We start from the raw sequence: 26878 nt of genomic DNA on the forward strand, positions 1-26878 counted from the left end.
CTGGTGCATGCACAGAGGCACATCCACCCTGAAAAGGGTCATGGGCGTATATTCGAATTATCTTGTCGGGCTCCATTAGAGTACGGACCGTCAGTGTACCATCTGATGAACAGGTAATGAGCCATTCAGAGGTTGAGCTCAGATGTAACGATATTTGAGCCTTCTCATGGTCTTGGGACTGTGCGCAAAGTCAGTGACAAAAGCCTCTGGCCACGATTCATTGTGGAAATTCCTCACCTCGTAGGCGGGAACGCCGAGATGTACGACATCTTGACCCAGTTTACCATCATCATTCAATCTCGCTACCGATACGCCAGCGGTAGAAAGCACCTTAGATCCCGCGGGTGCTTGATATGACTTCAATTTACGATCGACGGATGTCACATAAAATGTTTCGCGGCCCGCAGAGAGATGGCTGCGTGGAATCGTATCAAGCTCATTGACCTGGCGGTAAGGATCGAGGTTATCTTACCTAGGAACAATGACCATGTCCACCAAAACGTCATCAATCTTATATACGACGGACTGCATGAAGATAAATGCAAGTATCACAACATGACTCTAACGGACGATTCGAAAGTTCTTTCGTGAAAACCTACCGGCGGTAGGTGGAGTTCTCCTGTATCCTTTGCTTTTCGCTCCAACGGCACGCTAAATCGATGTACAAAGCTGGTGCGTTGGCGTGGGTTCACCGTAAGGATGTACAAAAAGAGGGCCTAGAGATACCGCAATTGGAGCTAAGAAAGCGAAACGCACAGTCGCGATAGATAGGTTCCAGCTCACCGTTCCCACATCCTCTTCCAAACTCCAGGCGCAAGCACAGATGTCCCCTTCTATCTTCAGTGAACCCCATAGCCCAAAAACATCAAATGCTTCAAATAGACATATTCGCCCGTCTTTTGAGCAAGATATCAAGTACCGCCCACTCGGGTCGAACGATATTTTTTCAACAGCTTCATGATGCACCCGGTGACGAGCGATCAGGCGAGGTGAGCGGCCGTTCCGACAGTCATAGAGCCGGACTACCCCACTGGAACTTCCTACCGCCACAAGAGGAGCAAAGCTGGAGCTTGCAATGCAAGTCGGTACACCCGAAAGATGGTCCTTCCCGATGAGCGCATGGCGATCGGGGTCTTCGGTAGAGTAGAATTGAAGACTGCTGTGTGATGCCGTTACAACGAGGTTTGCCATGCGAAGGAGAGTGAGGTGCGTTGGGTGGCCAGGACTCTCAAGTGTCTGATGGAGTGTACAACGTCTGAATGAGAGCTACGAGAAAGTATGAAGAGAAGTACATACCAGTGCGCATTCCGCTGCGCCCACTTTATAGTGGAACAGCCTTCCGTCCATGGATTCCACAAGAAGGTGCTGATAGTCTGGTGAGAAAGCCAGGCGAATAAGTTCAGTACCGGCGGCAACCGGAATGGTCTTGGTAATTTTTTCTGCCTCGAAAGCGTACCAACGTAGGAAACCATCCTAGTAGTAGTTGATGTTTATGTTGTCTTCCTGTTCCTTTGCCATGCACTATCAGCTCACCTTCCCACCAATGATAATCGCTTCTCTCGCCACAACCGCACAGGCCATCTGTCCATTTTCGAAACTACTGTCTTCAGTGTCTTCACCAGCAGCGACAAACACCTCACATTCGCCCGTGGCAGGGTCATAATGCACCAGTTCATTTCCAGTGTCTGTCGTGCAGAGGATTTGATTGTCAATGGTCCATGTATGGGTTGTGGGCTTTGGACTTTGGTCTGTTACGGCAGGGAAGAGCGTTGAATGGCTCATAGGGATAGGTTTGCCGGTACTGGTAGAAAACAGAAAAGTGTGAGTCGCAGATTGTTTTCATCCTACACTTAGATTAGAATCTGTGCTCTTTTGACAACGCACTTACATGCTTTTCATGACATTCTTTTTGTGCCCCATCTCTATTCGCAAAAATCGGATTCCGTCTTCTCCGCTCACACAGAGGCACGTCGGATCAAGCGGACAAAACGACAGTACGTTGACAGCCATATGGTTTTCAACTTCGCAAATGAGTGCCCCGCTTCTCCAATCCCATACCGTAATACTGAACGTAGGGAGGGACCCAAGAGCCGCGAGATATTGGCCATCATAGGAAAAGGCTAAAGCCGTGATTTTGACATCTTTTGGCGCTTCTAGCTTTCCCATCCCCAAGGTGGCTTCACTGGGCCATTTAACTAGCTTGATCACTGTGTTCTCTCTCTCAGCATATGCAACAACATTTTCACGTCGCCAAAGAGCGAAAGCCGTTATTTGAGCATTGGCGTGGACACTCTTCAGGGCGTCCGGCGGGGAATCTGAATTTTTTGTACTTGGTGATACTGTATCTATAAAGTTGATGCAGTTACCAGATGTATAGGCCAAGATCGTAGAAGTGAGAAAGACAGCTGGGCTGAGGGGAGTGTGCCCGACCGATTTGCTATTACATAATGTCACTTTCACAGGACTAAATTTCAAAGCAAGAGGGACAGATACAACTTACGCCAGCTCCAAGTCCCCGTAGAGACCGCCAGGCATTTTGCGCTGCCTTTTGGATGGGACAAGACGGTTGCGGGAAACCCAGAATGTCACTGGACCTTGTCATTGACATCTGAGCGGGAGTGATTACACGTCGATTACTAAGCATTCGCAAATTTGTGGTTCATCATCAAAATGATCGTGAATCAACACTGCTCAACATCCTTTTACTCTGGGACTTTAGCGAAATGTGTCACTTTGATGATGGCTGTATTGAACGTACTGGCGCAAGCGCCTTTCATTTGCCCTTCATAGACAGCCGGAGCCAAGTTTTTGATATCTTTGCCAACCAATAAATACAGGTATCCTACCACCACTGCGAACCCCTATGTAAATCTGTCTATTAAGAGGGCACTAGAAAGACTGAACGAAATGTAACTGAATCATTTGCGAGGGAAGGTACCACTCTTGTTGCCAGATCTTGGTCGGACGGTTGGACGGGGTGCTTTTTTCTACAATTTTCTTTGTTACCAAATGAATTACAAGATGAAAGCCATAATGTTTGCCCTTACCTCTTTTGTTTCTGGTGCGGCACCATATGGGTTATATACAGTGGATGATTTCGCCCCTTTCGAGCGTTGTTTTGGAGTATCATCATCATCACTCTTAAGGGTAAGGGCGTCCATGGCGTCAGCGACGGCGCTCCGAGCTTTGGAGTAATCGAAAGGCTCCAACGAACCTGTGGGTTGCCCACGATTTGTATGCTTTCCTTGATTCGCTGGGAGGCCGGCCGCTTTTTTGTTTTTCTTCCGTTTCTTGTTGGAATTCCCTTTAACTTTCACTATTTCCACCTCTTCGTCTTCCAGGGATATAACGTCGCCAGAGCTGGCCGCAGCTCCATTGACGGGCGAGTCGCGGTCCGGAGACACTGCAGACGATGCACTGGATATATCACTAACATTCATCGGAGTTGCAACTTTCGGCCCTGATTCTTCCTTCATAGCCGCAGATGCAGGCGCTTGTTGGTCGGATGGTGGACGCTTTCGCTTCAGTAGCAAGGCCGCAGAAGGTGCCACCATATATAAGCTTTTCCTAATCTGCTCGGCCATCTTCCGGGCTGCCACTTCCTCCTCATCCTCGCCTTCAACGGTACCTTCACTGAAAATGGAGTGGGTTGTGACCATTACTCGCGCGATGCTCGGTGTAGCAGAACCGTCGTTTTGCGGTGCACCAAACAACTTTGATATTGGAAGCGGTTCAACCGTTGGCAGTGGTGTTGGTACGGGGCTGTCTACTGAGTCAGCGTCCAAGTCGTCCCTCTCCTCAAAGCGAATATGGATAGGGCCCTTCGCTTTCCTCTCCTGCCATTCTTTCTCCTTCTGGGCGATTTCCTCCCGGACCCTTTTCAGCTCGGCCTCCATATTTTCCTTTGCGCGCTTAGCTTCCACAAGAGTGTTCTCAATGAGAAGCGCTATATCCGATGCGTAAAGGCGGACCAGCGGGGGCACTGGACTACAGCAACCTAGTACGCCTTGCGGTTCGATTGGCATTCGGTCGGCCAGCGTATACAACATGTGGTTTGGAAGGACATATCGCTGAGACTCGTCTTCTTCTCTTGCGATATGGTCTCTCCACGCATGGATTGCGCGAAAAACCGCAAACTGCTCCGCATTGAGAGCACCACCGTATTTGCGCAAACCATTCCGCCAGCCGTTTGCTCCCCGGCCATTTTCCGAATCGTATATCTCTTTCTCGTATCTTTTCAAAGCTGTTTGCTGAGAGCGGTCCAATGTTGCACGCAGAAGGTTTTGGGTTTCTGGATTTGACATATTCAGTAATTCATTCCGCATTCGATCATATATGTACAATAAGTAATGTGTATCACTGCGCGCATATTTAAGCATTTCGGTGGGTAAAGGTCTGTCGGTCAATAGAAAGTAAGTTGTCCGAATTCTCGAGTTCCAGACATAAAATTGGCACACGACACTTACCTTATCCTCCAATCTGCTAGCTGATACTGCTTATTTGTTTCAACACTGCAGTAGTACTTCAGCAAAAACGCCAAGCCGTGATGCGCCATTTCCAATACATGAGATGCATGATATGTGTCAAATAGATTCACAATGTACAGTCCAAAGTCCCGCTGAAGCCACTGAATATCCATATCCGCACCATGAAAGACCTTTAAATCGAGAGTGAGCCGTCCATCGCAAAATTTGCTATTTGGCTGGTGCACGCCAATCGTACCTTTACGATTTTAGGGTTCGTAAAACTTGAGTTTAATACGTGCAAGTGACTTCGAACAGCAAGCGCATCAATAATGAAATCCTCTGTTCTTGTCGATATCTGTATAAGACACACAAAGCCTTGAAACGAGCGATAGTCGTGGTGCTAAATGACCCATATGATTATTTGCAATTGCAATACCCGATAACACATTTTGCATATTCATACCTCTGTATCAACCGCTATTTCATTGACAGATTCCAGGAGTGCCGCAAGCTCGTCCAACTTCTCCTCAGTGTCGATCCATGTATACGGAGTCTGATCCATCGCTGCATAAAGCTCCTCAGGACGCGCCTCAAACATATGAGCAGGATATTCAATATTCTGTATCTCGTACTCATAGGGGTGAGGAAGGCTATGCAACAACGAAATATTGTAGGCAAGTTTTGCACCAGTAGCGAAACACATTACACTGACCTGTAGTGTGACGAACTTGCATCGGTGATTCCTAGTGTTCTCAAGTGATCACTCATTTCAGGTGATATATCGGGTGTGCCAGGCATGCCATAGTTTAGCGGTTGCAATGCGTTTGGTTTATGTGTGATTTTGCGTACGAATGGTCGATTAGAGTTGTCGATTTTGTCCTCGAACTTTAGCTGTGGTCGTAGAATGTTCTGTGCGTGAATGACGTTGAAATTTCCCTTATTTCCTCCCGTGGCTTGCACTTGTAACATAACCGGAGCACTCTGGCCGGGTACATTCCCAGGAGCGTTCTTCTTTATTCGACCAGTGACTTCGTCTAGACATATATCCTGTATTCACAAGAACTTTAGAATTTCAATCTAAATGGCAGGGCACACTTTTTTATTCAATGCGCAATTTTGCACAATGCTTACCGCCTTCTCCAAAAGGTTGTCCACCGTATCCACCACCGTGTCATAGTGATCTATGACATCCTCCACATCCTCGAAACTAGAAAAGCGATCCCCGCCAATTGTCGATCCCCCGGCGGCATGAGCAAGTAGATCGTTGCAGAGTCCAAGTAGATTGTCTCCAGTTTTTGTCAGGCGCTCGTCAAACTTGGGAGACAATGACTTGTAAAAGGTCAGTTCGTTCGCTTTGAGGAAGTTGGATGCCTTTGTGACTTGGGTCAGCGCCGCAAATAGGGAGTTCTGGTACGCCTCAAAATTATCCTGAGTAATCCCGTCTTTCAGAAAAGGTTCATTGCCTTGGTCTGCCATGGTTTAAAAAAGAGAACTGGAAAACACGGGAAGGCGATGAACTCGCCAAAAACACTTCATGCTTAGTAATATCACGTGCCTAGACAACTGTCATGGCAACAAGAGATATTGAACTTTCAAAGGAATGGATGCTTGCTTGCATTGGGGCCGTTGTTTACGTTGTTTACGCCAAGTGCGAGACATGATGGAAAGCAATTGCGACGAGGAAAATATCAGAATACCTTGAAATTTATTTCCGACGTTTTACGTTACTCTATATTTTGGTTCATTATCTGGTCGTTTTCTACCAGTAGGCCCAGAGGGTTTGGAAAGTCATCACGTCATCGGGTGAGTCATTCCGAGATCCGAGACATCGCGCTCGTGTAAAGCTGTAAGAAGTTTTGCGACTTTGGGTAGATTGGACCTTGGAACTTGTCGAGATTTAGACGCACAAGCGGCATGCTAGTACCTTTCTCTACCACATTATCACTTGCTCGCACTCCCTTACGTATATCTTGCGTTCAACGTAATGTTCGCACTGCAGTTTTCGGTCGCAAGTTGACAAACTTTGGTGCTCGAAATTGCCGTCCCAAGACGGGAAGTGAACGCAAACAAGATAACAACTGGCGACAGTGGTATTCACGAGCCGGAAACCGGTCTTCACGATCTGGGAGCCATGGTTTCTCTCGAGGTCATTGGATACCTGCCTTTAGATGGGTGCTTGTAGGAAGTGTACCCATTCTTCAAGTGTCGAGTCCTACAACAGCGAACTCTCTTTTGCCACGGTCGCCGACCTTCACCCAACCCCAAGCGAAAGCACATGTTCTATCCAGAAGAGAGAGCAGGCTGCTAAAGGATGACTTGCTTGATCTCGTCGATGGTGCTATATCCGCAATTGTTACCGTTTTTCGCTTGTCGTGGCGCTTCGTGCAACTAGCCTTACTTTTTGGACCTGTGATTGTAACGTTTCCAGTGTGGTACTTGTGTGAACGACATACTTTAAAGCTGGGATTGACACCGCGTTTGTGGTGGGTTCGCTTCTTGGTGTGGAGTTTTGAAGTTAGTGGTCCTACGTTTACGAAGGTGCTGGCCCGTCTCTGTTTTCCGTATGTGCACCGCCATTCTTACTGTTATTTGGTGCGCAGTTAGGACAATGGGCTAGCTCGCGTGCCGATCTATTCCCTCCGTACGTATGCGCCATTCTCTCGCGCCTGCAATCGCAGGTTACTCCACATTCTTTAGCACAAACGCGGAAAGCTATCAGGAAGGAATTTGGAATGGACTTAATGGAGCTCTTTGAAGAATTTGATGAGAAGCCGATTGGGGTTGGGGCGATCGCTCAGGTACGAAAATGGTCCCTCAATGCTCGCCTTGAATGGTTTATATATCCCCAAGTTGTAGGTTTATCGCGCCCAACTCCGGCCGTCTACGGCGACACAAGCTTGTTCAACACTTCATTGCGCGGTCAAGGTTCTCCACCCGGGTGTTGATTTCATGATCCATGCGGACCTAACCATCATGCAGGCTGTGGCGTCAATCATCAACCTATTACCCGATGCCGAATGGCTGTCACTTCCAGAGGAGGTCGCCATGTTTGGAAGTATGATGCGGGAGCAGCTAGACTTGCGGCATGAGGCTAGAAACCTGGACAGATTTTCAAATAATTTCAAAGACCGCCCTGAAGTTGGATTTCCAAAACCTATCACCTCCCTTGTGCGGAAAACTGTCCTTGTGGAGGAATACGTCGATGCAATACCGATGAGCAAGTTTTTGACGTATGGACATACGCCATTCGACCATGATTTGGCGAAGATCGGGCTGGATTCTTTCCTGGTAATTGAAGTTTGGCATGATTTGGCGTGAGATTGGGGGTTACGATCGATGACTATTAAACCAACTGTTAATTTGCCAGAAAATGCTGGTGCTGGATAATTTCGTACATGCAGATCTTCATCCTGGTATGCCATTTTGATGATCATTTACAACAAGCGCAAGCGAATTCACTCTCTTTGGAACAGGGAACATTTTTGTAACATTTCGTCATGTGACATCCCGTACATGGCAGAGTTTGTTCAGACGGACGGGAGTGAGCGATGCCCCGGAAGACATGATCTCAGCAGCTGAAATTGCCAGACTGGTTGCGCTGACGCCTGCAGAATGGCCCGTTGCAATGGAACGATTGGCCCGCGAAAGATACCAGCCGCGTCTTGTTTTCCTTGATGCAGGGCTGGTGTCTGAACTATCGCCAGAGAATTTGCGAAACTTCCTTGATCTATTTCGTGCCGTTGCAGAGTTCGATGGTACTCGCGTCGCCAAACTCATGATCGAGCGGTCGCGCACTCCGCATACAGTCATTGACCCCGAAGGGTTCGAAAGGACCATGGCTGACTTTCTAAATGAAGTGAAACGGGAGACATTGAAGCTTGGTAACATCAAAGTAGGAGATATTCTTGCAAAGGTCTTCACCATGGTGCGAACACATCATATCAAAATTGAAGGTGACTTTGCCAACGTTGGGGTCAGCATCATGCTATTAGAGGGAATGGGGAGAAGACTAGATCCGGATATTGATCTCTTGAAGGAAGCCTTACCTATCCTAAGGCAAGCCGCCCGGGAAGGAAAGGGTGGTGCCTATCAAAAGAGTGCCCTTCGCGAGTTAGGCAGTGGTAAGACATACTGGAAAGTATGGGTCTACCATACAGTCAAGCCACTGCTCCTGGCAGCGGAAGTGGTCAACATACCTATATATGAGAAGGCAAGGATATACTTCCCCGAGTAGAGAAAGTTTATTTATGATACATTACATACATTAGCAACAAGAGGTTATTTACAATTGATGGAAGCGCCAAGTATTCCTCAGTCGTCTGCAGCCTCAACTTGTATATATTCGACATCGTGTTCCACTGCAGCCAAGTCATCATCAGAGTATGAAAAGTCGGTGTCCGCGTTGTCGCCCATCAACGCTTGCTTTACCCTATTCGTTTTCGGGACTACGTAAGCCTGCCTACCAAAAACTCTCGGGGGATCCTCTTCTCCAATATTATCGATGACTCGTTCTCTCTCTTTGCCATCCAGAATATGGCCTGCGTCAGGTCCGTCTTCGACAACGTCTGATAATCTTGCAACGCCCTCAGCCAACGTTATCATATCCACCAATGTATCATGGTCAGCATCTTCCTTCCAACCTCCTGGTATGAGGGTCTTGATTTCATTGACCTTATCGTGATCGCTTTTATGATTGGTTTTACAAATATCGATTACTTCATCCACAAAGCTCTCTATACCACAGAACTTGTCAGCTGTTGCCTGCGCGTGAGCTTATGTATCTCCTACCTAATGTCTCATGATCAACATCAGTGAGTACATGTTGCGCGACAGTAAGTAACAGAAGTCGCGCATCCCGTGCCGTGTGTGGGGCATCCACGTCGATAGGAATCTGAGTGGAATTTACTTTTGAAGGTGTGTAGAAATCTACCGTTTTCCGGGAAAGTTTATAAGGAGAAAACTTTTGGTGAAGGTAGGAATAAATACTATTTGATCCGGATTCGGGCTTTATCGAGCGCAAACTATCCCGATGTGCGCGGGATCCAAAATCTCTACGAACGATACGAATGAGTCACACTGAAGTCTGTTGAAATCGCAATGCTTTCTATTGTTACCTTGGATCTGCAACAGATGCAAGACTTTGCGCCAAGTCTTGCCATATGTGGGGCTCCTCCTTCGTGACCTGCCGCGGGGTCCAGTTGTCCAAGACAGAGTCCTCTCGCCGGATTTCCTCAGCGTAGTTGTAGGGATCCAACTCGAGAGAATTCACCTCATGGTCATGATAGCCAATTTGGCTTCGGAGATGCGTGTTTTTCCAAGTCTCTGCTTTGTCCATTATTCCAGTCTTGGCAATGAGCGATGTGTAGGAAGGTTAACAGATGCGTTGAGGCTCATCATTCTTGGGGCCCTTACGTACATCGGCTGTGCCACCAGCGCGAGTCATGATGTCCTCTTGGGGGACCGGACGTTGAACGGCATTAAGCAATGCGGTTGGCAGCGACTGGCCAGGCGAGCGCACTACGACCCAGCGTAGAATACGCTGTTTCCCACTTGCTTGGTCTATTTCAATATGCTTGATCTCCTTGTCCATCAAGCAGATCGCAACCGCAAAGTGTGCAGTGTCCAGAACCACAACGACATTTAGAAATATCATATGCCCTGGGACATCCATCATCCCAATCAATACGCAAGCTAGATGGAATGATGCAGGACGGCGACTAAAAAGGAGCGTTGGAGCATGTTAAAAAGCGATATCCCGAACAACAGAACTTTAAGTTGGAAATCATGTGCAAACCGGTTGGAACCAGAGATGAGATGTCGACGACGGCAAAACCTTCAGTGCGTTGTTTGGCACGAGGAAAGCTACCAAGGATCGTCGTTTCTCGACGTTTGCCTGCTTGCAATCAGGCTTTGTGTTAAAAAGGCTTCTTGCAAGCTTTGCTATTGTGTAGTATATACCGACACAGCCGTTAGGTAACTATTCCTGTCCTTTGGGAGACAGAAATCAACTATTTTACATCTGACAGGGTCTCCACATAGGCGCGTGGATTGACGCTATGTCGAAACAAAAAGTCGTTCTCCCGCCGGCGCTAGCCAAGTTGGTGGTCCAATATGTGCAGCACAAGAAAACGATCAGTCGTGGTGCGCTCAGTGTCGCACTACTAGCGCTTGCCATTCGTATTCGTTCGGCAGTGAGCGGCAAGAAGAAGGGTAGTGGTAGCGATGATGCCGTCCGGCGCAGCCGCAGGGGCAAGGGAGGAAAGGAAGGACCCCGTGCTGATGTCGATGCCGTCTTTTTCCGGCGATTGTCTCGTCTCTTGCGCATTATCATTCCCGGCGTGTCATCAAAGGAATTTTGGCTTCTCAATTTGTTCTCGGGCTTCCTACTGGGAAGGACCGTCCTCTCCTTGTACGTAGCCGAGCTCGATGGGCGCATTGTAAGCGCCTTGGTTCGAGGTCACGGCAAACAGTTCCTACTTCATATTGTGTATTGGATGGCTGTAGCCGTCCCAGCCACCTACACAAACAGTATGCTCACGTTCTTGCAAAACAAGCTGGCCATTGCTTTCCGGACGAGATTAACAAACTATCTTCACGAGAACTATTTGGAAGACATGACCTTTTACAAGGTTGGAAATCTCGATGATCGTATCAAGAACGCTGACCAGCTGATCACTCAGGATGTGAGCAAATTCTGTTTTGCGGTATCCGAGCTGTATGCCAATTTAAGCAAACCCACCTTGGACACTGTGCTCTATAATCTACAACTGGCCCGCAACGTTGGCGGAGAAGGAGTTTTTGGCCTCAATGTTATCGTTCATTCTTCTGCGTGGGTGATTCGAGTTCTTACCCCTGCGTTCGGCAAAATGGTGGCAGAGGAACAACGCTTGGAAGGGGAGTTTCGATACACGCACTCTCGTCTCATCGAGAACGCTGAAGAGATTGCGTTATATTCCGGCGACGCGGTTGAGAAAGGCAACCTGGACAGAAGCTATTTTGCCTTGATCCGCCATGTCAATCGCATCTTCAAGACACGGATCTGGCACGGAATGATGGAGGACTTTATCATCAAATACTTTTGGGGTGCTATGGGAATGGCGCTGTGCGGAATCCCCGCATTCTTCGAATTGCCCAATGCCTCTGGAGGAAATGACATTGGTAGCCGTACACAAGGATTTGTGACAAATCGCCGTTTGCTACTCAGTGGCGCTGACGCGTTCGGTCGTATCATGTGAGCTCCTTGTTGGTAATCTTTATTCGCTTCAACATGTCTCAAATTGAAATTTCATTTTTTAGGTACTCATACAAGGAAGTAACTGAACTCGCTGGTTATACCGCCCGCGTGTCCGAATTGCTTACCGTTTTCGATGACTTAAAAGCCGGCAAATTTCAAAAGACACTTGTGTCGAACGCCAACACTGACATTCTGAAGCACCGTGGTAAAATCGAGGAAGCGAATATTATCCAGTTCAGTAACGTGCCCGTAGTGTCGCCCAATGGTGACGTCCTTGTCAAAGACCTTAGCTTCCACGTGAAACCTGGTATGCATCTTCTGATCGTCGGACCGAACGGGTCTGGGAAGTCTTCCTTGTTCCGCATTCTCGGTGGGTTGTGGCCGGTCTACGGGGGTACCGTCAGCAAGCCGCACTACAAGAAAATCTTCTACATTCCTCAGCGACCGTATTTGTCTCTCGGAACCCTACGTGACCAGATTATTTACCCCGATACTTACGCAGAGATGCAGGCGAAAGGAGTCACCGATGAGCAGTTACAAGCTATCATGGAAGTTGTGCAAATTGGCAATCTCGTCGAACGTGAGGGAGGATGGGATGTTGAGAAAGACTGGAAGGACGTTTTGGCGGGTGGTGACAAGCAACGTATAGCAATGGCCAGATTGTTTTACCACCGTCCCCGGTACGCCATTCTCGATGAATGTACGTCCTCTGTCAGTATGGACATTGAACGTATCATGTACACCCACGCCCAAGACCTCGGCATCTCGTTGATTACTGTCTCACATCGCCCTAGTCTGTGGAAGTATCACAACTGGATTCTGCAATATGATGGTCAGGGTGGTTACGTGTTCACAAAATTGAATGCTGAACGAAGATTGGCGCTCCAGGAGGAAAAGAACGCGATTGAGCATAAGTTGATTGAGGTACCGAAGGTGGAGAAAAGGTTGAAGGAGTTGCGAGCAATAGTGGAAGGCAGATCTGCAACGGGAAGCGAAGCAAGTGACTCGAGCGAGATCAGCGACGTGGAATAGGTGCATCCAGCCAATACTGGCCATGGATTTGACATTTATTGGATTAGTGCTACCGTATCAGAAGAGAGCATTCCCTACTTTTGATAGATATTTGTAACTCATATATGTGAATGATGCTTGAGAGGGTAGTAAATTTCGTTTATTATGCACCGGCCTCCAAGCTTTACCCTACTGTTATCCTAAGTTCGCCCTCTATCTGAAAGCAAGCTTCACTAGCGCTGACATTCCCCGGCCTTACGTCTATCATTGAGAACTAATTAGGTTATCTCTGCCACTCATCTGCTGTAGGAGCCGTGTTATTCAACTAGCCAAAGAGAGGGCCAGCCAAGGCCTAGGACATACCATCTCCCCGAAGTCGCCGCCAAAAGGGAAGTGGGAGCCAATACTGTGAAAATGAGAAAATTCAATTAACCACTTCGCCATTGGCTTACAGGCAAGATGGAGTGCTTACCGCAAATATCCCCAAGAAGAGCGTGTCTTCTTCAGGCACTAAAATCCAAATATATCTCTCAATGAAGTAGCGGTTCGAAGGTGATTTAAAGAAAAGTGGGTAACGATATACCGTGAACCGTGCTGAAAAACTTGTAATCGCGTCTTCGATAAACCAATGTCGATATGCTTGACAGGAATTTACGTGAAACCCAGGAAGATCCTGAGTCCTTTAGCACCTGAGACGAGCAAGAATGTCAAATCATTAACTATTATCCTACAATAGAAGTACCCCATATAAAATACTCATAGTACTTTGTCCACATATCGCCGAAAGCTTTCTGTAGCAACCAGTGAGTCGAAGATATTCCATTAGAGCGGTTTCTCATATAGGTCGAGAACGGCCATGCAGACAAGACACTGCACCTTCGTCCGGGTTTCTACGGGCGTCGTAAAACCAAAGGAAGTATTAAGTGTTACTCAGTATGCAGCCAACAGTCCTTTATTCTTACGTTGCTAGCGCTGCAGCGAGAACGACAATCAACAGGACAGTGCCGAGTCCTCTCGGCATTTTGGACAGGAAATAAAGGACTCTATTAGAGAGCAGGTGGGTTTCCGAGCTGGCGGCGAGATGGATGGTCAACGCTGATGACGAGCCGATTATCAGCGACCGACGCTGCGCCGCGCCAAGCCACTTGATTACTTAGATAGTTAAATGACATCAAGCCTCACACGTGGTCCCATCCTCGCTGGCAACGAAACTCGGCAAGGCGCGGTACGCAAACCCATTCCTTCATCCGATAGTGGTTTCTTACATCATGAACTTGGCTGTACGTGCCGCAGTCATCGGCTCACGACGGGGAATCCTGTCACCAGCCGTTGACTTTCCCGCGACTTCCGTCCTTGGCTCCACTTTGTTGACTCCGAGACTCACTAGGGCTTACGGGTAAAGCTGAGATTCGTTTTGCGCATTTGAGAATTGGAAGTAGAAAAATGGAATTTGGTTCCTATTCACACCTACGATGCTTTTGCATAGTGGTAGCGATGAAGCGAAAGCAGCCCCGGAACCCCTAAGAGGAGTAGCTGCCGAGCTCTGGACTGACCAACAAGTCCCGCAAACACTGAAACCGGACTCGGATCCCAACGCTCTTTTGCAACATCCCCTTTACACTCCGCCGATGAAGCCTCAAACTGGTATTGGCCCTCTTATAGCCCCTTTGAAGTGGCCAGAGTACGACCAGAAGATGCCATCAAGCGAAGAATCTGGGCTTCCGTCGCCTCCCAACTGGCACGACCGAGGCTTTGATGACCCAGTATCTGCTCCCATCGGGGATTACCCTCGTATTCGGCCCCAGTTTGCCCAGTTGAGGGATCCTTTCAAGTACTGGGATCAGCAGGGACGGCGTGAATATGGTGAGGTCTTGTACGACCACGATAACTTTACCGACATGTGGAGTATCGGTCCGGAAGTCCATTGGTGGGTCCCGTTCAAGCACTGCGCGAAGCTTTTGGGTATAGTGGCCCTGATGGGCGCCTGCGTGCACTGGTGGGATCCCGAGAAGCATTTGTGGTTTGTACGTATCTCTCCTCGCAGATTATCGCTGATGCGAAGAATTAAATGCTGACCTGACTCTGTTTATGCAGGCGGAGAAGGACTACCCGTTCAACGGCTTGCGGGTGGAACTTGGTGGAGACCCCAACGACGAAAATGATACATTCCATCGGGTATACCCTAGTGGTTTGTTTGTGTTCACTACAATCGTGCTTACACAAATCTGCTGTTACTACAGACAAACGTGTACAAGATATAGATTAGCGTCCTTAGGGCCACACCATCATGTCCTTTCCAAAATAAAAAATCCCGATTATACCTTGATTAGCTCTAGAATGGCCGTTGCCAGGACATGGACATTATCTGTATCTATTGGTGGGACTTTGAACGAAAAGAACACCTCATTGAACATTTATTTTCCAACGGGTCTGATGGGACAGGCTATTTTTCTTTCCGACAGAACCCACATGGCTGCTTCTATGAGCCATATCTAATTTGCCGACTCTATCTGCCTTAATCCTGGTAAAATGTTTTGATAATGATGCATGGATGTACGTGTTCCAGTGGTCTTGACCCGCTGACGGCATTACGCCTTTACGAGGGACAACAGAAACTTTGAATTTGACACCTAAATTGGTACCATATCATTAGGGACATCATTCGGTAAATTAAAGCTGACATCCAAGTGTCGTTCCTGCACATACCTCTTGGTCTTTTTCAAAGATGATATTTGCGTCAGGTTTCCGTTGGTCGAGATGCTCAATGGGCTGTTTGAGAGCTTTCAGTAAAAACTCCCGTTGCCCATCCAAAACCTTGGCGAGTTCATCGCTCGGGTCTTCGACCATTTTGTAGTAGTAAAGCACTTCGTCTGTGGGTTGGAGTCCGGCCTGCATTCATACATAACTGGTGAGCACCGAGGAGCGATGGACGAGCACAGAAAGATAGATATGTCACGGCTTACTTCTTTTCGTAATCGTTGCACTCGGTTGATGATTTCTCGTGCCAATCCCTCATCGATCAAGGACTGATCTAGACTCGTGTCCATAATCACCAGGACTTCATTTGTGCCATGTGCGTGGTAACTCGTATTGGCAGTGTCGTCGAAGTATCGAGTCACCTGAAGATCTCCTTCGCCAAGCACGATACCCCCGACTTCCAACTGCTGTGTCTTCACATATTGCTTGATAGCCTCTTGAGAGACACTTGGCAGTGCGTTCTTCACCTTCGGTAGTTCCTTCTTCAACTTCCCTCCCAAAGTCTTCCAATCAGGAATGAGCTTGTACTTGATTCCGTACTTTTCTTCTTCTGCTGTAATGGTAACAGTTCGGATGTTCAACTCCTATTTATCGGTGCAATCTTGAGCTTCCAAGAATCACATTGAGTCTAATGCACTGGTTATAGATTACCTCAATGATGTATGATTCCAAAACCTTGACATCAGAATGGAATTGGGGATCAGGGTTGATAATAATCAGCTCCCGCAAAGGTGTCTACGCGTAGCATGTATCTTAGGACTCTGGAGAACGGCGCAATCGAGGTAGCTTCTACATACCTTCATGGGCAGAGTCTTCTGGTCCCGAATAAAGCGACCCAGTTCGATCACCGTTTGCATTCGCGAAACGGCTCGTTCAATGTCATCGTTGAAGTACTCTTTTTTCACCTCAGGGAATGGCAGGAAGTGGATACTTCTGGTGTCTTCCTTCGAAGGCGGCAAGCATGTCTTCAAGTTTTGGTACATGGTCTCGACAATGAAAGGAGTGAAAGCCGCCTGTGACGAAAAATTTCACACAAACACACAAGAAGTTAGATGTCTCATTTGCCTGCAAAAACGTCGTTGACGACCCTTACCATCATTTTCGCCAAAGTGAAGAGCACCTCGAACAAGACATTTAAAGCCTGGACGGCATCGGCGGGGCCATTGTCACCCTTCAGGCGCTTACGGTTGAACCGGACATACCAGTTCGTGAGAGAGTCAATTAAATTGAGCAACCGCGGTGTGACAGTGTACAATCGGTACGCTTCAGGCTTCTCGTTAGATTAAAACATATATCCTTTTGGTCACCTTCGCCTTACCGGCCATCTCAGTTCGTACGAACTCGATCAAGGTCTGTGTTGAAGCCAAAACCCATCGGTCCATCACATTTTGCTCTCCAGAGAGATCCATATTTGGATTGTAAACGAAGTCAATATTGTGTTCCTTTAGAACATCAGGGTGAAAGTCAGCGACAAATGGTCATTGAACCATCCTTGCATCCGCATTATACCTTCTTCAACAATGCCAACTGAGCAAAGAAGAACCGGTACGCATTGTACCATGGCAAGAAAACCTTTGCCACAAGTTCTTTCACCCCCTCTTCCCTAAATCTTAGATTCTCGGCGCGGACCGCAGGAGAGTTAATCAGGTACAACCTGTTTACAGTATTACAAAGAGATTAGATATTTGCGGATGGCAAGGTTTTCCCTCTCATTAGCACATACCTTAGAACATCAGCGCCGTACGAATGCATGACTTCATTTGGATCGGGATAGTTCTTCAGTCTCTTTGACATCTTTTTTCCATCGCTGCACAAGGGGTACGGGGTTTAGATGGCATCCACCAGCTTGTTCATGTTCACGAAACGAGAAACATACGACGCAAGAACAAGACCGTTAACAATCACGTTCTTGAACGGGGGTTTGTCAAAAAGATGCGTTGAAAGGACCATGAGGGTATAGAACCATCCACGGGTCTGGTCAACGCCTTCGGCAATGAAATCCGCCGGGAATGTTGACTCAAATTTCTGCTTATTCTCGAAGGGATAATGCTGCTGTGCGTAAGGCATACTAGGACGAACAGTCAGGAATATTCAAGTAAAACAATCAGAACGGACGGTACCTTCCACTCTCGAACCAACAGTCAAACACTTCTGGTACTCGTTTCAGTGCTCCTTTTCCTTGCTTTGACGGAATGGTAATATGGTCGATTCTGCAACAGACATGCGTCAACGATCATTAAGAGAGGAAGCGAATTGGTGATTCACAACTCACTTGTCACGATGAATATCGGTCAATTCTTCGCATCCTGAAAGAGCGCGCAGTTCCTCCACGGAGCCCACAACGACGATCTACATGGGATGGGTGAGGTTGTGTTGTGCGCCTGAATGTACAATCGGATGTCGTTCACCTCTTCGTAGTCGTCGCTTGCCCACAATGGAATGGGCGTACCCCAGTATCTATTCCGAGACACATTCCAGTCTCTGGCATTCTCGAGCCAGTTATGGAATCGCTTTTCTTTGATAAAATCTGGTACCCTATTTGAAGCCTTTCATTCAAATTGCCTGCAACTACCTGAATAAAAATCAATACGAACTTACCAGTACGTCTGATCATTGTTCTTGATGAGCTTGTCATTTATGGTCGAAACCCTCACAAACCACCCCGGAACCGCTTTGTAGATGAGGGGTGTATCAGACCTACATTACATAGGTGGACGTATTATGACAGGGCTTTGACATGAAAGTGTTCGACGAGCACATTGTTCTATACCTCCAACAGAATGGATAGCTGTGGGAAATCTGGGATTGTCTAATTAATCTGCCCCTTCCCTTTAGATCCTTCTGAATCTGCTTATCTGCATCCTAAGAGGGTGCAATGACATCGTCAGCGACAGGAAGGTCAGGAACAAGAATAAAGACATGACATGTTAACCTTGATGAAAACCCCAGCATAATCTGTGATTTCGGCAGTGAATTTTCCAGTGGCGTCGACAGGATTGGGGAGATCACCCTCTCCTGTTACAATGCCATGTTCTGTGCAGACTCGGTAATCGTCCTCACCAAATGCCGGTGCACAGTGGACAATCCCGGTACCACTGTCATCCGTCACATAGGTATCTGTCATAACTTTGAATGCTTTGCCCTTACGCTAGCGGTGATTGTTCGTGAGAATGAGGTATCGGCGTGGTTTCAAAACTGACACGTACATCGGCGAAGTAGTCGAACAGTGGTTGGTACTCCACTCCCTTCAAGGAGCTGCCCTTAAGCTTCTCCAATACTGTAAACTTCGCCTTTTTGATGTCTTTGTAAAGAATATCAAGGCGCTTCTCCAAAAGGATCCAGACTGCCCCAGTCTCATGATCTACCAAGGCTAGTTCAGAACGCAAAGCATCACAAGGCTATTCACCTCTTTTATCATTCCTAACCTTTGATCTTGATATAGTCAAATTCCGGATTCACACACAGAGCCAAATTACTTGGCAACGTCCAAGGTGTCGTTGTCCACGCAAGGAACGCGACTGAAGGATCACTGAGCAGTGGAAATGAAACGACAACTTTACAGTCATCTTATCAGCACCCAGTTCTCCATAGATCCCTGACGCACATTCACTTGTCCCTTACCAGCCGGGTCAATGACATCTTTGTAGTTCAAGTTGGCCTCAAAGTTGGAAAGGGGCGTGGTCACACCGGTTGAATAGGGCATAATCTATACGAACATGTTAGACCCTTGTATTTGCGAGCGAAATAGCAATGTATTTAATCGCTCCACCTTGAATCCGCGGTAGACTTGGTCTTTGTCATATAGTTGCTTAAACACCCACCACACGGACTCCATGAACGACAAATTCAACGTCTTGTAGTCATTTTTGAAATCGATCCACCGTCCCATGCGCGTCACAGTGCTTTCCCACTCAGATGCGTACTTCATCACAATGGCCCTACACTCCGCGTTGTACTTGTCAATACCCATCGCCATTACGTCTGCTGGTCCAGTGATGTTCAGCTTCTTGTCAATCTCGTGCTCCACAGGAAGACCGTGTGTGTCCCATCCGAATCGACGTTCGACGTAATGTCCGGTTAGGGCAGCATACCGTGTAACAACATCCTATTTTGCTCACACATTATCACCGCGTTTCAGAGAGGTCAAGGAGCAAGCAGTGGGATCTAACCTTGATAGTTCCAGCCAGTAAATGTCCATAATGCGGTAAGCCAGTCGCAAACGGAGGACCGTCGTAAAACGAAAATCGAGGTCGACCTTCGGCCAGTTTCAGGGAAGTTTGAAAAGCATCGATATCCTTCCAAAATTGCAAGACTCGCTCCTCTTCTTCAGGAAAGGAGGGCTTTGCCGGAACTGTTAAGAATAAGAGAATTATTATCGTCTTTCTGATAGCCAACTAGTATAGAACTGTAATGCTCACTCTCAGGAATGCCCATTTTGGATACCTGCGCTTTGGCAGTCAACAGAGAGTGAGGTAATAAAGAAAACTTTGGTCGAAACGGCGTCAATAAGCGTAAGTTTGGGAAAACGGTGTGAGTTCGCTTGTATAGTTTGACCACTTTCGACATGCAGCGTTGCTCGAGGAGCGTTTGGCCTTGTGTCGACAGTCTGGTGGAAGGCAGTGAGGTGTCCTAGTCATCTAATCACTAGGCAACGGCCGTGATGGTGGCTGTGAAGTTCATCTATCTTGGCCATCACCGTGTTGCCCATTGTTGGGAGACGACGATGACGAGAAACGCCCAATGAATGCTCTCCATGTAGCAGGCGAAGATGGAAGGCCCTCCGCTATGCTCCGTGGGATGTTTCCCAATGTATGCAGCTTGCTACAGTATTTGGAGGCCATTGGTGCAAACCAGTCAATCCTGCTGGATGCCGTACCATGGAGCCCTTTAAACCCTGGAGATCCTCCAAAGTACCACCAGTTTCTGACAACCACTATGGTTGCTCGTTCCCTAGAGTCAAAGGAACCTTTACCACCGTCTCAAGGAGAAGTGATTTTCTCTCAAAGCGAGGTTTGCAAAATTGGCCGCATAGTTCATTTGGAAGCCGCCGGGGTTTTGTGCCTTAGTAAAATAAAAATGTGCGATAGATTGTCAACAGTGCCATTGAGAAGATTCTAAAGGGATCCGAAGGAACGGCAAACGTGCTAACTTTTGGCTATAGAAAAGTGAGAAAATTGCTCCAGCTAACTTTCATCTGACCTGATCTACAGCTACCCAGTTCTCTCCGTTCGTAGCTCAGTGGCAAAGGAGGAAATAGAGTTACCGGGACTCACGGAATTGAGAACTTTTTTCCTAACACGATCGTGAACTACGTTAAGGCACCCGTTTGGGAGATGCTGCTGGGAAGGTGCCATTATTTTCCTTGAAACGCCCCAGGCAACCTATCCCTAATTGGTGTACATATTTTTCAGAATTGGAGTAAGGGCAATGACAGACCTTTTGTTAAACACGACGATGTTCATGGCACTGCATGATGGATGCTATGTGCAAATTTCGGGTAACTTCCCAATTTAATTGGTTTCAACATCCTGGGCCCGTCCCTAATATCCACTCAGGTGTTCCAGTAACAGATGGGCCCCTCTCTGCTGCACTTTCTAGTCCATTGACAATAATGTCAAAGTCACGAAAGCGTCACGCCGTTGATGATATGCCCCTAAGAAACGAGGCGGGCAAGCGCATCAACGCGTGTGCAGAGGAAATGGGGACTGATGTAAAAGCTCCAGGCTTGGCTATGGACAATGTCTGCTTGTTGAACCAATCTACACGATCCAAGACCGTGCAGCGAAAATTGCAGAGGTTGTATAGATACAGCCGGTCTGTTCTGCTCCAATTTAACTCCATTTTAATGAAGTTGAAATTCCCAGCCATCGGACTGCCGCCATATGCTTTGCACATCGCCGTATCTTCTACACTCGGCCTGTTCGAGGTTCGAGAAATACCTTCATTTTCGGTCTCCCCAAGACTCGTATGTCTTCTGCCATATATATTCGACTGAACAAGTGGACACCAGGGCTGACGCTATTTGTCCCTTCCGTGCCATTAGACGTCTTAAATCGGTATAGGCTGGCGCTGAAACAAAAGACGCGACTGATGCTATGCTATATTTTTCCCCGTCAATTTGACTTGGAGAATGTGTTTACCTATGCTGGGGAGCATCCTTATCAATGTCCACCAGAGTTCCATGATCGCGAACGCGATCTAGAGGTGATTGGACTGGATTAGCTATTGTCGGTTTGTGAGAGGTTAATGACATGTTTGCAGGCAGTCACTAAACGAAAGCTCCCTTGGAGACTAAAGAGGGCGGAGCACTTGGTCAATATGCTGATAGCACTCCATCAAAAATGTAACTTCCGCGCTTTGTTAGACTTCTATTGTCCGAGTCCGGTAAGGTCAGACAGTTATCCTTGGCTCGGCTGTATCTTCTAACGGCTTCGCTGCTCGAAAAGGTCTCATTAGAGAATGATAGTTCAGCAAGCCTAGATCTACTGAGAGCCCACACTTCGTTCTACCAGGTCAGAATCATACTCAAAGCGCTGGGTTGAAAATCTTTATGCAGTTGCCCACGGGAAATATCAACACAGGTTACTGCCTTCCTGCGAGCGGTGATTTACGCTATTATTCCATTAGAGTTTTTTGGCAGCGAGCAAAATAGAGAAACAGTCATGAAAGGTGTTTTTCGGTCATCGCTCGACTCTGAGGTAATGACATTCTAACAAGCTCAGCCATTGGAAAATTTGTGCGCCTCCGTCGATACGAGACTATGTCCTTGCAAAGCGTCATTACGCATTTCAAGGTAAGTATCTGGAGTATTCGTCTCGAGTGCTCTCGGGCTCTAAAAGAAATACTCTTCTAGATCAAAGATTGTTCGTGGGTGGTACCACCGAAATATAAAGAGCATCAGCCGAACCATATTCCTCTATCGGATATGGAGAAGAGGAAGGAATTAATCCTAGAGTTTCTCTACTGGATGGTTGATTCTTTCGTGATTCCCTTATTGAAGGTGCACCTCCGTTGGCGATTCTTTTGTGGATTGAACATGCAAGCTAATAGCGTAACGTTAGACCAATTTTTACGCAACGGAAAGCGCCCCCTATCGAAACAAGGTGTTCTATTTTCGCCATGATGTGTGGAGTCAGTTAACGGGGTCTATATCCAGTACATTATCCTGCACTGTGTTCCGCCCAATTGATCAGGTAACGTCTCAATCAGTATTCGCAATTTAGCAGCTTCTCATCCCTGATGGTAGAAGAATTCAATGCATGCTCCACAATCATGGCGTTCTTTGGGATATTCCTATATACGATTGCTTCCGAAAGACAAGGGTGTACGTATGATTACAAACTTACGTCGTCGCTTTCCAAAGAAGGTATACCATTAAGCTGCAATTGCTGGACGTTTGCATATTACTCATGCCCCATCTAGGCGTCAGGTGGCTTGACAATGCGATCAAACCGCCTATTAAACAACAATCCGCCGCCTACTGATGTCTCAAAACAAAGAAGTCTCGGGTTTTCAATCAACACAATTCTGCAGAACGCTTTCCAGATCCTTACTTACGAAAAGGTTCAGTACTACATGCATTGCCTGGGATGCATTCTTCGTAGATGCTAACAAACATCTGCTTAATTGCCCGGCAGACACGAAATCCGTCTCTACTGGGAGGGTCCGTCCTTGGGTTGAACGAAATCTACGGAAGACTGAAGGCTTTTCAACATCGATTGATGGGCTCCCATGGACTTCCACGCATGTATTTCTGCAAAGTGGATGTCGCCAGCTGTTTTGATACCATCGACCAGACCCTCCTGCTATCAATTATTCGAGATGTCTTTCAAGATGTACAGCTCGTTCTAAGTAAACCGTTCATTGCCCGTTTTGTTAACGTTTCTCAACATGTAGGATGAGTATGTCATTCAAAAATATTCTTTTGTTTATCCAAGCGCCGGACGCTTGAAAAGGACGTTCTTGCGTCGCGCACGACCCTCGGGTAGGACGAACCCTAACTTGAATAACAATTGCAATCCCATTAACCCACTGAAGAACAGGCGAGTTCCCTCAATTCGTTCAGTTGGCCAAAACGCTGGCTGAAGGGCTGCGAAATACCATTTTCGTTGACCAAGTGGGTGGAATAGTACCTCTTTTTCGAAGCTTAATTACTCATAGTTTGATGGTAGGTCGTATACTCCTTCGAAGAAAGGCAAAGGATCGTTGATCTACTGGAGGAGCATATTTGCAACAATCTTATAAAGGCGAGCTCCCATTTATTTCTCCGTTTGACATAGCAAAGGTGTTTGTTGATCTTACCAGATCTGTAGATGGGGAAGAAGCTGTATAAGCAAGTGGTTGGTATTCCACAAGGATCAGTTCTTTCTACCCTCCTATGCAGGTGGGAAATTACAAATGATGAACAAACCCTCCTCAATATTACTAACGCCACCTTTAGCTTTTTCTACGCTCACATGGAGCAAACGGAATTTGCTGATCTTAATATGGACAGTAGCTTGTTGCTGCGTTACGTAGACGACTTCCTTTTCGTTACCACGGTGAAGGAGGAAGCGCTGAAATTCCTCAGAATAATGCATGAAGGTAGTATGATAGGCTTTAGCACCAAATTTAAAATTTAACTTAATTGACTTTTCCGCTTTTTTCTGCATAGGACATCCTTCTCATGGATGCTTCATCAACCCGAAGAAAACGCTAGCAAATTTTGAGGTTAGCGGACAAGCAGACGCAATGTTCGCTGGGCAGGTCTTGAATGCGAGCGCAGGTACCGTACTAAAAGGGGTGAATAGATTTCACGACGGACTACTGAAGGATGTTCGCCAGCTTTTCCTTGGTGTGGGCTTCTTATTGACACACGAACGCTCAATGTGAAAGCGGACTATTCGCGTTTCGATGGAACATGTACGTTGTATACAGTGCTTGTTCAGATTACCGTTGAGGGTGCTCAGCTGACGCCATTACCTTTCATAGATATCAGCGATACATTAACAGTGGAAACAGCCTTACGTCCGGGATCTTCCCTTCGCCATAAGCTGTTTCAGTAAGTCCCCATTCTCGAGTGTTCTGAACATGGCAGCTAATGATGTTTCTTTAGGTTCCTCAAACCGAAATGCCATGCCGTCTTTCTGGATACCAATCTGAATTCGACCGCAACCGTGTTGCTCAATATTCATCAAAATCTTCATTTGTGTGCCATAAAATTCTACGCATACGTCAAGTCCATGAACTTGTCAGCATCTATGCATAGGACTGCCTTTCTCTACGGTAGGTTGACTTCTGGATAGATAGCGCCTGGGTGCCTTTCTAAAAACCACTCTGTGAAAGATGTCATCAAAGAGACAATCCGTTTTACCTATATGCTCATTCGCAGTCGAGCAAGCAGCAGCACTGCTGTTGCCAACCGGTGTCATTGTTCGATTACCGCAACTCAGATTGATTGGTAAGGAACAATTATCACGTTGATGACAGGATCTGGATGGTTAAACCTAGTCTCCAATGAACAGGCTTGGACTGCACGCTTTCTGTTTGGTGCTCAGGTGGAAGCAGACGCGCTTCCAAGGTCTTTTGAAAATGCTTGAAGATGATATGACTTCTGGGCGATTTCGGAGAGTGCGAAAAAGATTGCAAATTATCACGGATCCGAACCATTCAAAAGCTCTCCAGCATATTCGCTATTGAGATCATGGTGGGTCTGAAGCACGATGGTCGGGCGATTGGGGGACAGCAAAGGTAGAAATGAAACTTGGTGATGGAACATTTGTATCAAGGCATGTCCCTCGGAAGACCTTGAAAGTTGCGAAACCGTCCGCATGTTCACAGCCGCCATGTGAAGGTGACTTGCTAAAAGACTTGCACAGAAAATCGCTGCATAGAGCCAAAAGGCGAAGGCGGGCTCAAGTGAAGCCCGTATGACAGTGTGTTTTTCCTTTTTATGTACTATAAAATCAGCTAGTCTAAAGACGTACGTAGCTACGGCCAGATACTCTCTCGTAGAGGGACGCCACAAAGTCCTGTAAGGCTGAATCAGCATAAACATAAACAGAGGAATTACAGATGGCTTGTGCCCTACCCAGCATACTGCAAGGAGTGTACTCCAAAAGTCCCAATGCGGTAACATTTCTGGGAAACGATGAACTGTAGTAAAGCAAAGCAAACAAAAATCAGTTGATCATGTCTAGGTACGAAAACATGCAAGAACTCATACTTACTCCGTAACACAGTGTAATTGTAAGCAGAACCTATCACAAAGTATCCAATTGCGCCGATAAATAGAATCAGGCAGAATATTCCAAACGTGGACATCCCTCCCTTTCCATTTGGGCTATTCTTGGGCGTACTTGGACATCCAGCCTTTGACTCCCACTTTATTGTGATGAGCTTGTCGGTTTCCTCTATCTTCTCGGGCTTTCCTGGCTGCAGTCCAGAGTACATTTTTAGCACAAGTCACCAATGCAAAAGCCTACCACTAGTGACCCACCGAAGTGTTATCGTTGCAAATGAAGGAAACGTTTACGGTTTTTGAGCCTTTGGTTTCTGAGGCTTTGAACAAGAGGTCCAACGCCTGCCCGCGGGCATGAGGCTCGGGTCGAAAGTTAGAACCTCCCGCAAATTGTATTGCCTGCGAGAAGGTTATTTTAGGTTCACACATTTACGTGTATTACCAAGCGTCGTGTACATACCCTTAAAGTTATAGGAGGTTCACCCTCCCTCAAGAGCAGTTCCATCTTGTATCATAACGTCAACAGAGAGTTTAGTTATTTGGCTTGAAATATTAGTTGAAAATAAAAAACCGTACCCAGCAGAACCACGCATTGTCGCTACATTTGCCTGCATAGATAAAACATGTGAGCTCAAGAATCCCCATTACTTCAAATACGAGTCGTTCTCACTTTGAACATCGGCCCCAAACTTGGTTGTTATTGGTCCACACAGACTCCCTGCAATGGTCGTCTCCCACGTCACAACGTCACCAGCTTCAGGTTTCTTTCTAGTGGTTATATTGAAGTCCGGTCTGTAGACCAGGTGAGTGAGTGGCTCATCAATCTGTAGCAGCGTTTGTGTCAAATTTACTTCAAAGGAGATAAATCGTATATATACTGCTGAACGTTTCCGCCGCCCGTTATAATGTTGGAGCAATTATATTCGTTGACAGGCGCTGCAATTGCGCCAGCGCAGAGTATAGTTATCAGGAGCGCTAGTTGAAGACGCATCTGGGGATTGTGCTCTAACCTCTTGGGATGATCTGCAGATCCCGCGTCCGTCCCCGACTTCCAACGCACTTCATGCAGCAGTCACGTGGGCATTGTTGCCTATGCATCACATTAGGGTCAAAATATTCGTACGAGCTTACCGGGGCCCATGTTGGTCAAGACCTATTGGATGCGCTTTGAAGTAGCGCACATAATCCCCT

At 47.0% G+C, this 26878-nt stretch overlaps 9 protein-coding genes across 11 annotated transcripts; 3 read left to right on the plus strand and 6 right to left on the minus strand.

The window, feature by feature from the left end:
* Positions 1-138: 138 nt before the first annotated feature.
* Positions 139-2571, minus strand: SPPG_01018 (uncharacterized protein; the record flags this gene model as incomplete). Its single annotated transcript, XM_016749342.1, has 8 exons — positions 2501-2571; positions 1889-2437; positions 1534-1801; positions 1297-1473; positions 784-1236; positions 600-716; positions 473-525; positions 139-415 (listed from the first exon to the last, which is right to left on the minus strand). The coding sequence occupies exons 1-8, from the start codon at positions 2533-2535 to the stop codon at positions 139-141; spliced, it is 1929 nt and encodes a 642-aa protein (XP_016611577.1). The 5' UTR covers positions 2536-2571.
* Positions 2572-2724: 153 nt separating this feature from the next.
* On the minus strand, positions 2725-5969 carry SPPG_01019 (exosome nuclease subunit RRP6). The gene is made up of 7 exons (XM_016749343.1): positions 5598-5969; positions 5179-5513; positions 4930-5116; positions 4723-4866; positions 4467-4657; positions 3048-4395; positions 2725-2987 (listed from the first exon to the last, which is right to left on the minus strand). The coding sequence occupies exons 1-7, from the start codon at positions 5940-5942 to the stop codon at positions 2919-2921; spliced, it is 2619 nt and encodes an 872-aa protein (XP_016611578.1). The 5' UTR covers positions 5943-5969; the 3' UTR covers positions 2725-2918.
* Positions 5970-6118: 149 nt separating this feature from the next.
* SPPG_01020 (atypical/ABC1/ABC1-C protein kinase) lies at positions 6119-8762 on the plus strand. Its single transcript, XM_016749344.1, has 5 exons — positions 6119-7004; positions 7067-7264; positions 7323-7754; positions 7834-7879; positions 7940-8762. Exons 1-5 carry the CDS (start codon positions 6381-6383, stop codon positions 8698-8700), a joined length of 2061 nt encoding a protein of 686 aa, XP_016611579.1. The 5' UTR covers positions 6119-6380; the 3' UTR covers positions 8701-8762.
* Positions 8678-10195, minus strand: SPPG_01021. Of its 2 annotated transcripts, XM_016749346.1 has the most exons (4): positions 9883-10195; positions 9581-9810; positions 9255-9517; positions 8678-9199 (listed from the first exon to the last, which is right to left on the minus strand). In XM_016749346.1, exons 1-4 carry the CDS (start codon positions 10138-10140, stop codon positions 8778-8780), a joined length of 1173 nt encoding a protein of 390 aa, XP_016611581.1. In that variant the 5' UTR covers positions 10141-10195; the 3' UTR covers positions 8678-8777. The 2 variants fall into 2 exon arrangements, with proteins under 2 accessions (XP_016611581.1, XP_016611580.1); XM_016749345.1 differs by lacking the exon at positions 9883-10195 and having other exon boundaries at positions 9581-9847.
* Positions 10196-10257: 62 nt separating this feature from the next.
* On the plus strand, positions 10258-12909 carry SPPG_01022. Of its 2 annotated transcripts, none has more exons than XM_016749348.1 (3): positions 10258-10439; positions 10493-11697; positions 11763-12909. In XM_016749348.1, the coding sequence occupies exons 2-3, from the start codon at positions 10523-10525 to the stop codon at positions 12730-12732; spliced, it is 2145 nt and encodes a 714-aa protein (XP_016611583.1). In that variant the 5' UTR covers positions 10258-10439; positions 10493-10522; the 3' UTR covers positions 12733-12909. The 2 variants fall into 2 exon arrangements, with proteins under 2 accessions (XP_016611583.1, XP_016611582.1); XM_016749347.1 differs by having other exon boundaries at positions 10506-11697.
* Positions 12854-13806, minus strand: SPPG_08898 (uncharacterized protein). Its single transcript, XM_016757046.1, has 7 exons — positions 13674-13806; positions 13588-13601; positions 13477-13502; positions 13295-13400; positions 13184-13221; positions 13075-13117; positions 12854-13014 (listed from the first exon to the last, which is right to left on the minus strand). Exons 1-7 carry the CDS (start codon positions 13730-13732, stop codon positions 12995-12997), a joined length of 306 nt encoding a protein of 101 aa, XP_016611584.1. The 5' UTR covers positions 13733-13806; the 3' UTR covers positions 12854-12994.
* Positions 13807-13923: 117 nt separating this feature from the next.
* On the plus strand, positions 13924-15128 carry SPPG_01023 (uncharacterized protein). The gene is made up of 4 exons (XM_016749349.1): positions 13924-14107; positions 14198-14735; positions 14806-14886; positions 14952-15128. The coding sequence occupies exons 1-4, from the start codon at positions 13980-13982 to the stop codon at positions 14970-14972; spliced, it is 768 nt and encodes a 255-aa protein (XP_016611585.1). The 5' UTR covers positions 13924-13979; the 3' UTR covers positions 14973-15128.
* SPPG_01024 (isoleucine-tRNA ligase) lies at positions 15044-20069 on the minus strand. The gene is made up of 22 exons (XM_016749350.1): positions 19887-20069; positions 19638-19819; positions 19238-19573; positions 19090-19174; positions 18894-19022; positions 18675-18829; positions 18401-18616; positions 18239-18330; positions 18067-18165; positions 17877-18003; positions 17741-17817; positions 17589-17678; positions 17345-17536; positions 17192-17275; positions 16978-17122; positions 16787-16910; positions 16562-16731; positions 16266-16481; positions 16120-16203; positions 15675-16052; positions 15418-15600; positions 15044-15341 (listed from the first exon to the last, which is right to left on the minus strand). Exons 1-22 carry the CDS (start codon positions 20032-20034, stop codon positions 15300-15302), a joined length of 3354 nt encoding a protein of 1117 aa, XP_016611586.1. The 5' UTR covers positions 20035-20069; the 3' UTR covers positions 15044-15299.
* Positions 20070-25349: 5280 nt separating this feature from the next.
* Positions 25350-26828, minus strand: SPPG_01026 (uncharacterized protein; the record flags this gene model as incomplete). Its single annotated transcript, XM_016749351.1, has 9 exons — positions 25350-25478; positions 25538-25602; positions 25677-25881; positions 25946-26086; positions 26148-26192; positions 26264-26295; positions 26358-26479; positions 26539-26746; positions 26819-26828. 9 exons carry the CDS (start codon positions 26826-26828, stop codon positions 25422-25424), a joined length of 885 nt encoding a protein of 294 aa, XP_016611587.1. The 3' UTR covers positions 25350-25421.
* Between the last annotated feature and the right edge of the window lie 50 nt (positions 26829-26878).

The sequence above is a fragment of the Spizellomyces punctatus genome, assembly GCF_000182565.1.
Source record: "Spizellomyces punctatus DAOM BR117 chromosome Unknown supercont1.2, whole genome shotgun sequence".
NCBI lineage: Eukaryota > Fungi > Chytridiomycota > Chytridiomycetes > Spizellomycetales > Spizellomycetaceae > Spizellomyces > Spizellomyces punctatus.

Bases quoted from the DNA above. Each gene is read 5' to 3' on its own strand.
- SPPG_08898 (XM_016757046.1), bottom strand. From the start codon at position 13,732: ATGCCGAGAGGACTCGGCACTGTCCTGTTGATTGTCGTTCTCGCTGCA. The intron at 13,118-13,183 runs GTAAGCACTCCA...TCATTTTCACAG, and splicing joins TCTTCTTGGGGATATTTGCG to TATTGGCTCCCACTTCCCTT. The intron at 13,015-13,074 runs GTATGTCCTAGG...CGGCTCCTACAG, and splicing joins GCGGCGACTTCGGGGAGATG to CAGATGAGTGGCAGAGATAA.
- SPPG_01021 (XM_016749346.1), bottom strand. From the start codon at position 10,140: ATGATGGATGTCCCAGGGCATATGATATTTCTAAATGTCGTTGTGGTT. The intron at 9,518-9,580 runs GTAACAATAGAA...TATCGTTCGTAG, and splicing joins GCATCTGTTGCAGATCCAAG to AGATTTTGGATCCCGCGCAC. The intron at 9,200-9,254 runs GTAGGAGATACA...TCTGTGGTATAG, and splicing joins TGTTGATCATGAGACATTAG to AGAGCTTTGTGGATGAAGTA.
- SPPG_01019 (XM_016749343.1), bottom strand. From the start codon at position 5,942: ATGGCAGACCAAGGCAATGAACCTTTTCTGAAAGACGGGATTACTCAG. The intron at 5,514-5,597 runs GTAAGCATTGTG...TTGTGAATACAG, and splicing joins ACAACCTTTTGGAGAAGGCG to GATATATGTCTAGACGAAGT. The intron at 2,988-3,047 runs GTAAGGGCAAAC...AGAAAATTGTAG, and splicing joins CCGCACCAGAAACAAAAGAG to AAAAAAGCACCCCGTCCAAC.
- SPPG_01024 (XM_016749350.1), bottom strand. From the start codon at position 20,034: ATGTCGAAAGTGGTCAAACTATACAAGCGAACTCACACCGTTTTCCCA. The intron at 18,331-18,400 runs GTTAACATGTCA...GCACCCTCTTAG, and splicing joins ATGCTGGGGTTTTCATCAAG to GATGCAGATAAGCAGATTCA. The intron at 17,818-17,876 runs GTGAACGACATC...CATCCCATGTAG, and splicing joins CAAGCGACGACTACGAAGAG to ATCGTCGTTGTGGGCTCCGT.
- SPPG_01023 (XM_016749349.1), top strand. From the start codon at position 13,980: ATGAACTTGGCTGTACGTGCCGCAGTCATCGGCTCACGACGGGGAATC. The intron at 14,736-14,805 runs GTACGTATCTCT...CTGTTTATGCAG, and splicing joins CCGAGAAGCATTTGTGGTTT to GCGGAGAAGGACTACCCGTT. The intron at 14,887-14,951 runs GTATACCCTAGT...CTGTTACTACAG, and splicing joins AAAATGATACATTCCATCGG to ACAAACGTGTACAAGATATA.
- SPPG_01020 (XM_016749344.1), top strand. From the start codon at position 6,381: ATGCTAGTACCTTTCTCTACCACATTATCACTTGCTCGCACTCCCTTA. The intron at 7,005-7,066 runs GTGCTGGCCCGT...TTTGGTGCGCAG, and splicing joins GTGGTCCTACGTTTACGAAG to TTAGGACAATGGGCTAGCTC. The intron at 7,265-7,322 runs GTACGAAAATGG...CCCAAGTTGTAG, and splicing joins GGGTTGGGGCGATCGCTCAG to GTTTATCGCGCCCAACTCCG.
- SPPG_01022 (XM_016749348.1), top strand. From the start codon at position 10,523: ATGTCGAAACAAAAAGTCGTTCTCCCGCCGGCGCTAGCCAAGTTGGTG. The intron at 11,698-11,762 runs GTGAGCTCCTTG...TTCATTTTTTAG, and splicing joins GACGCGTTCGGTCGTATCAT to GTACTCATACAAGGAAGTAA.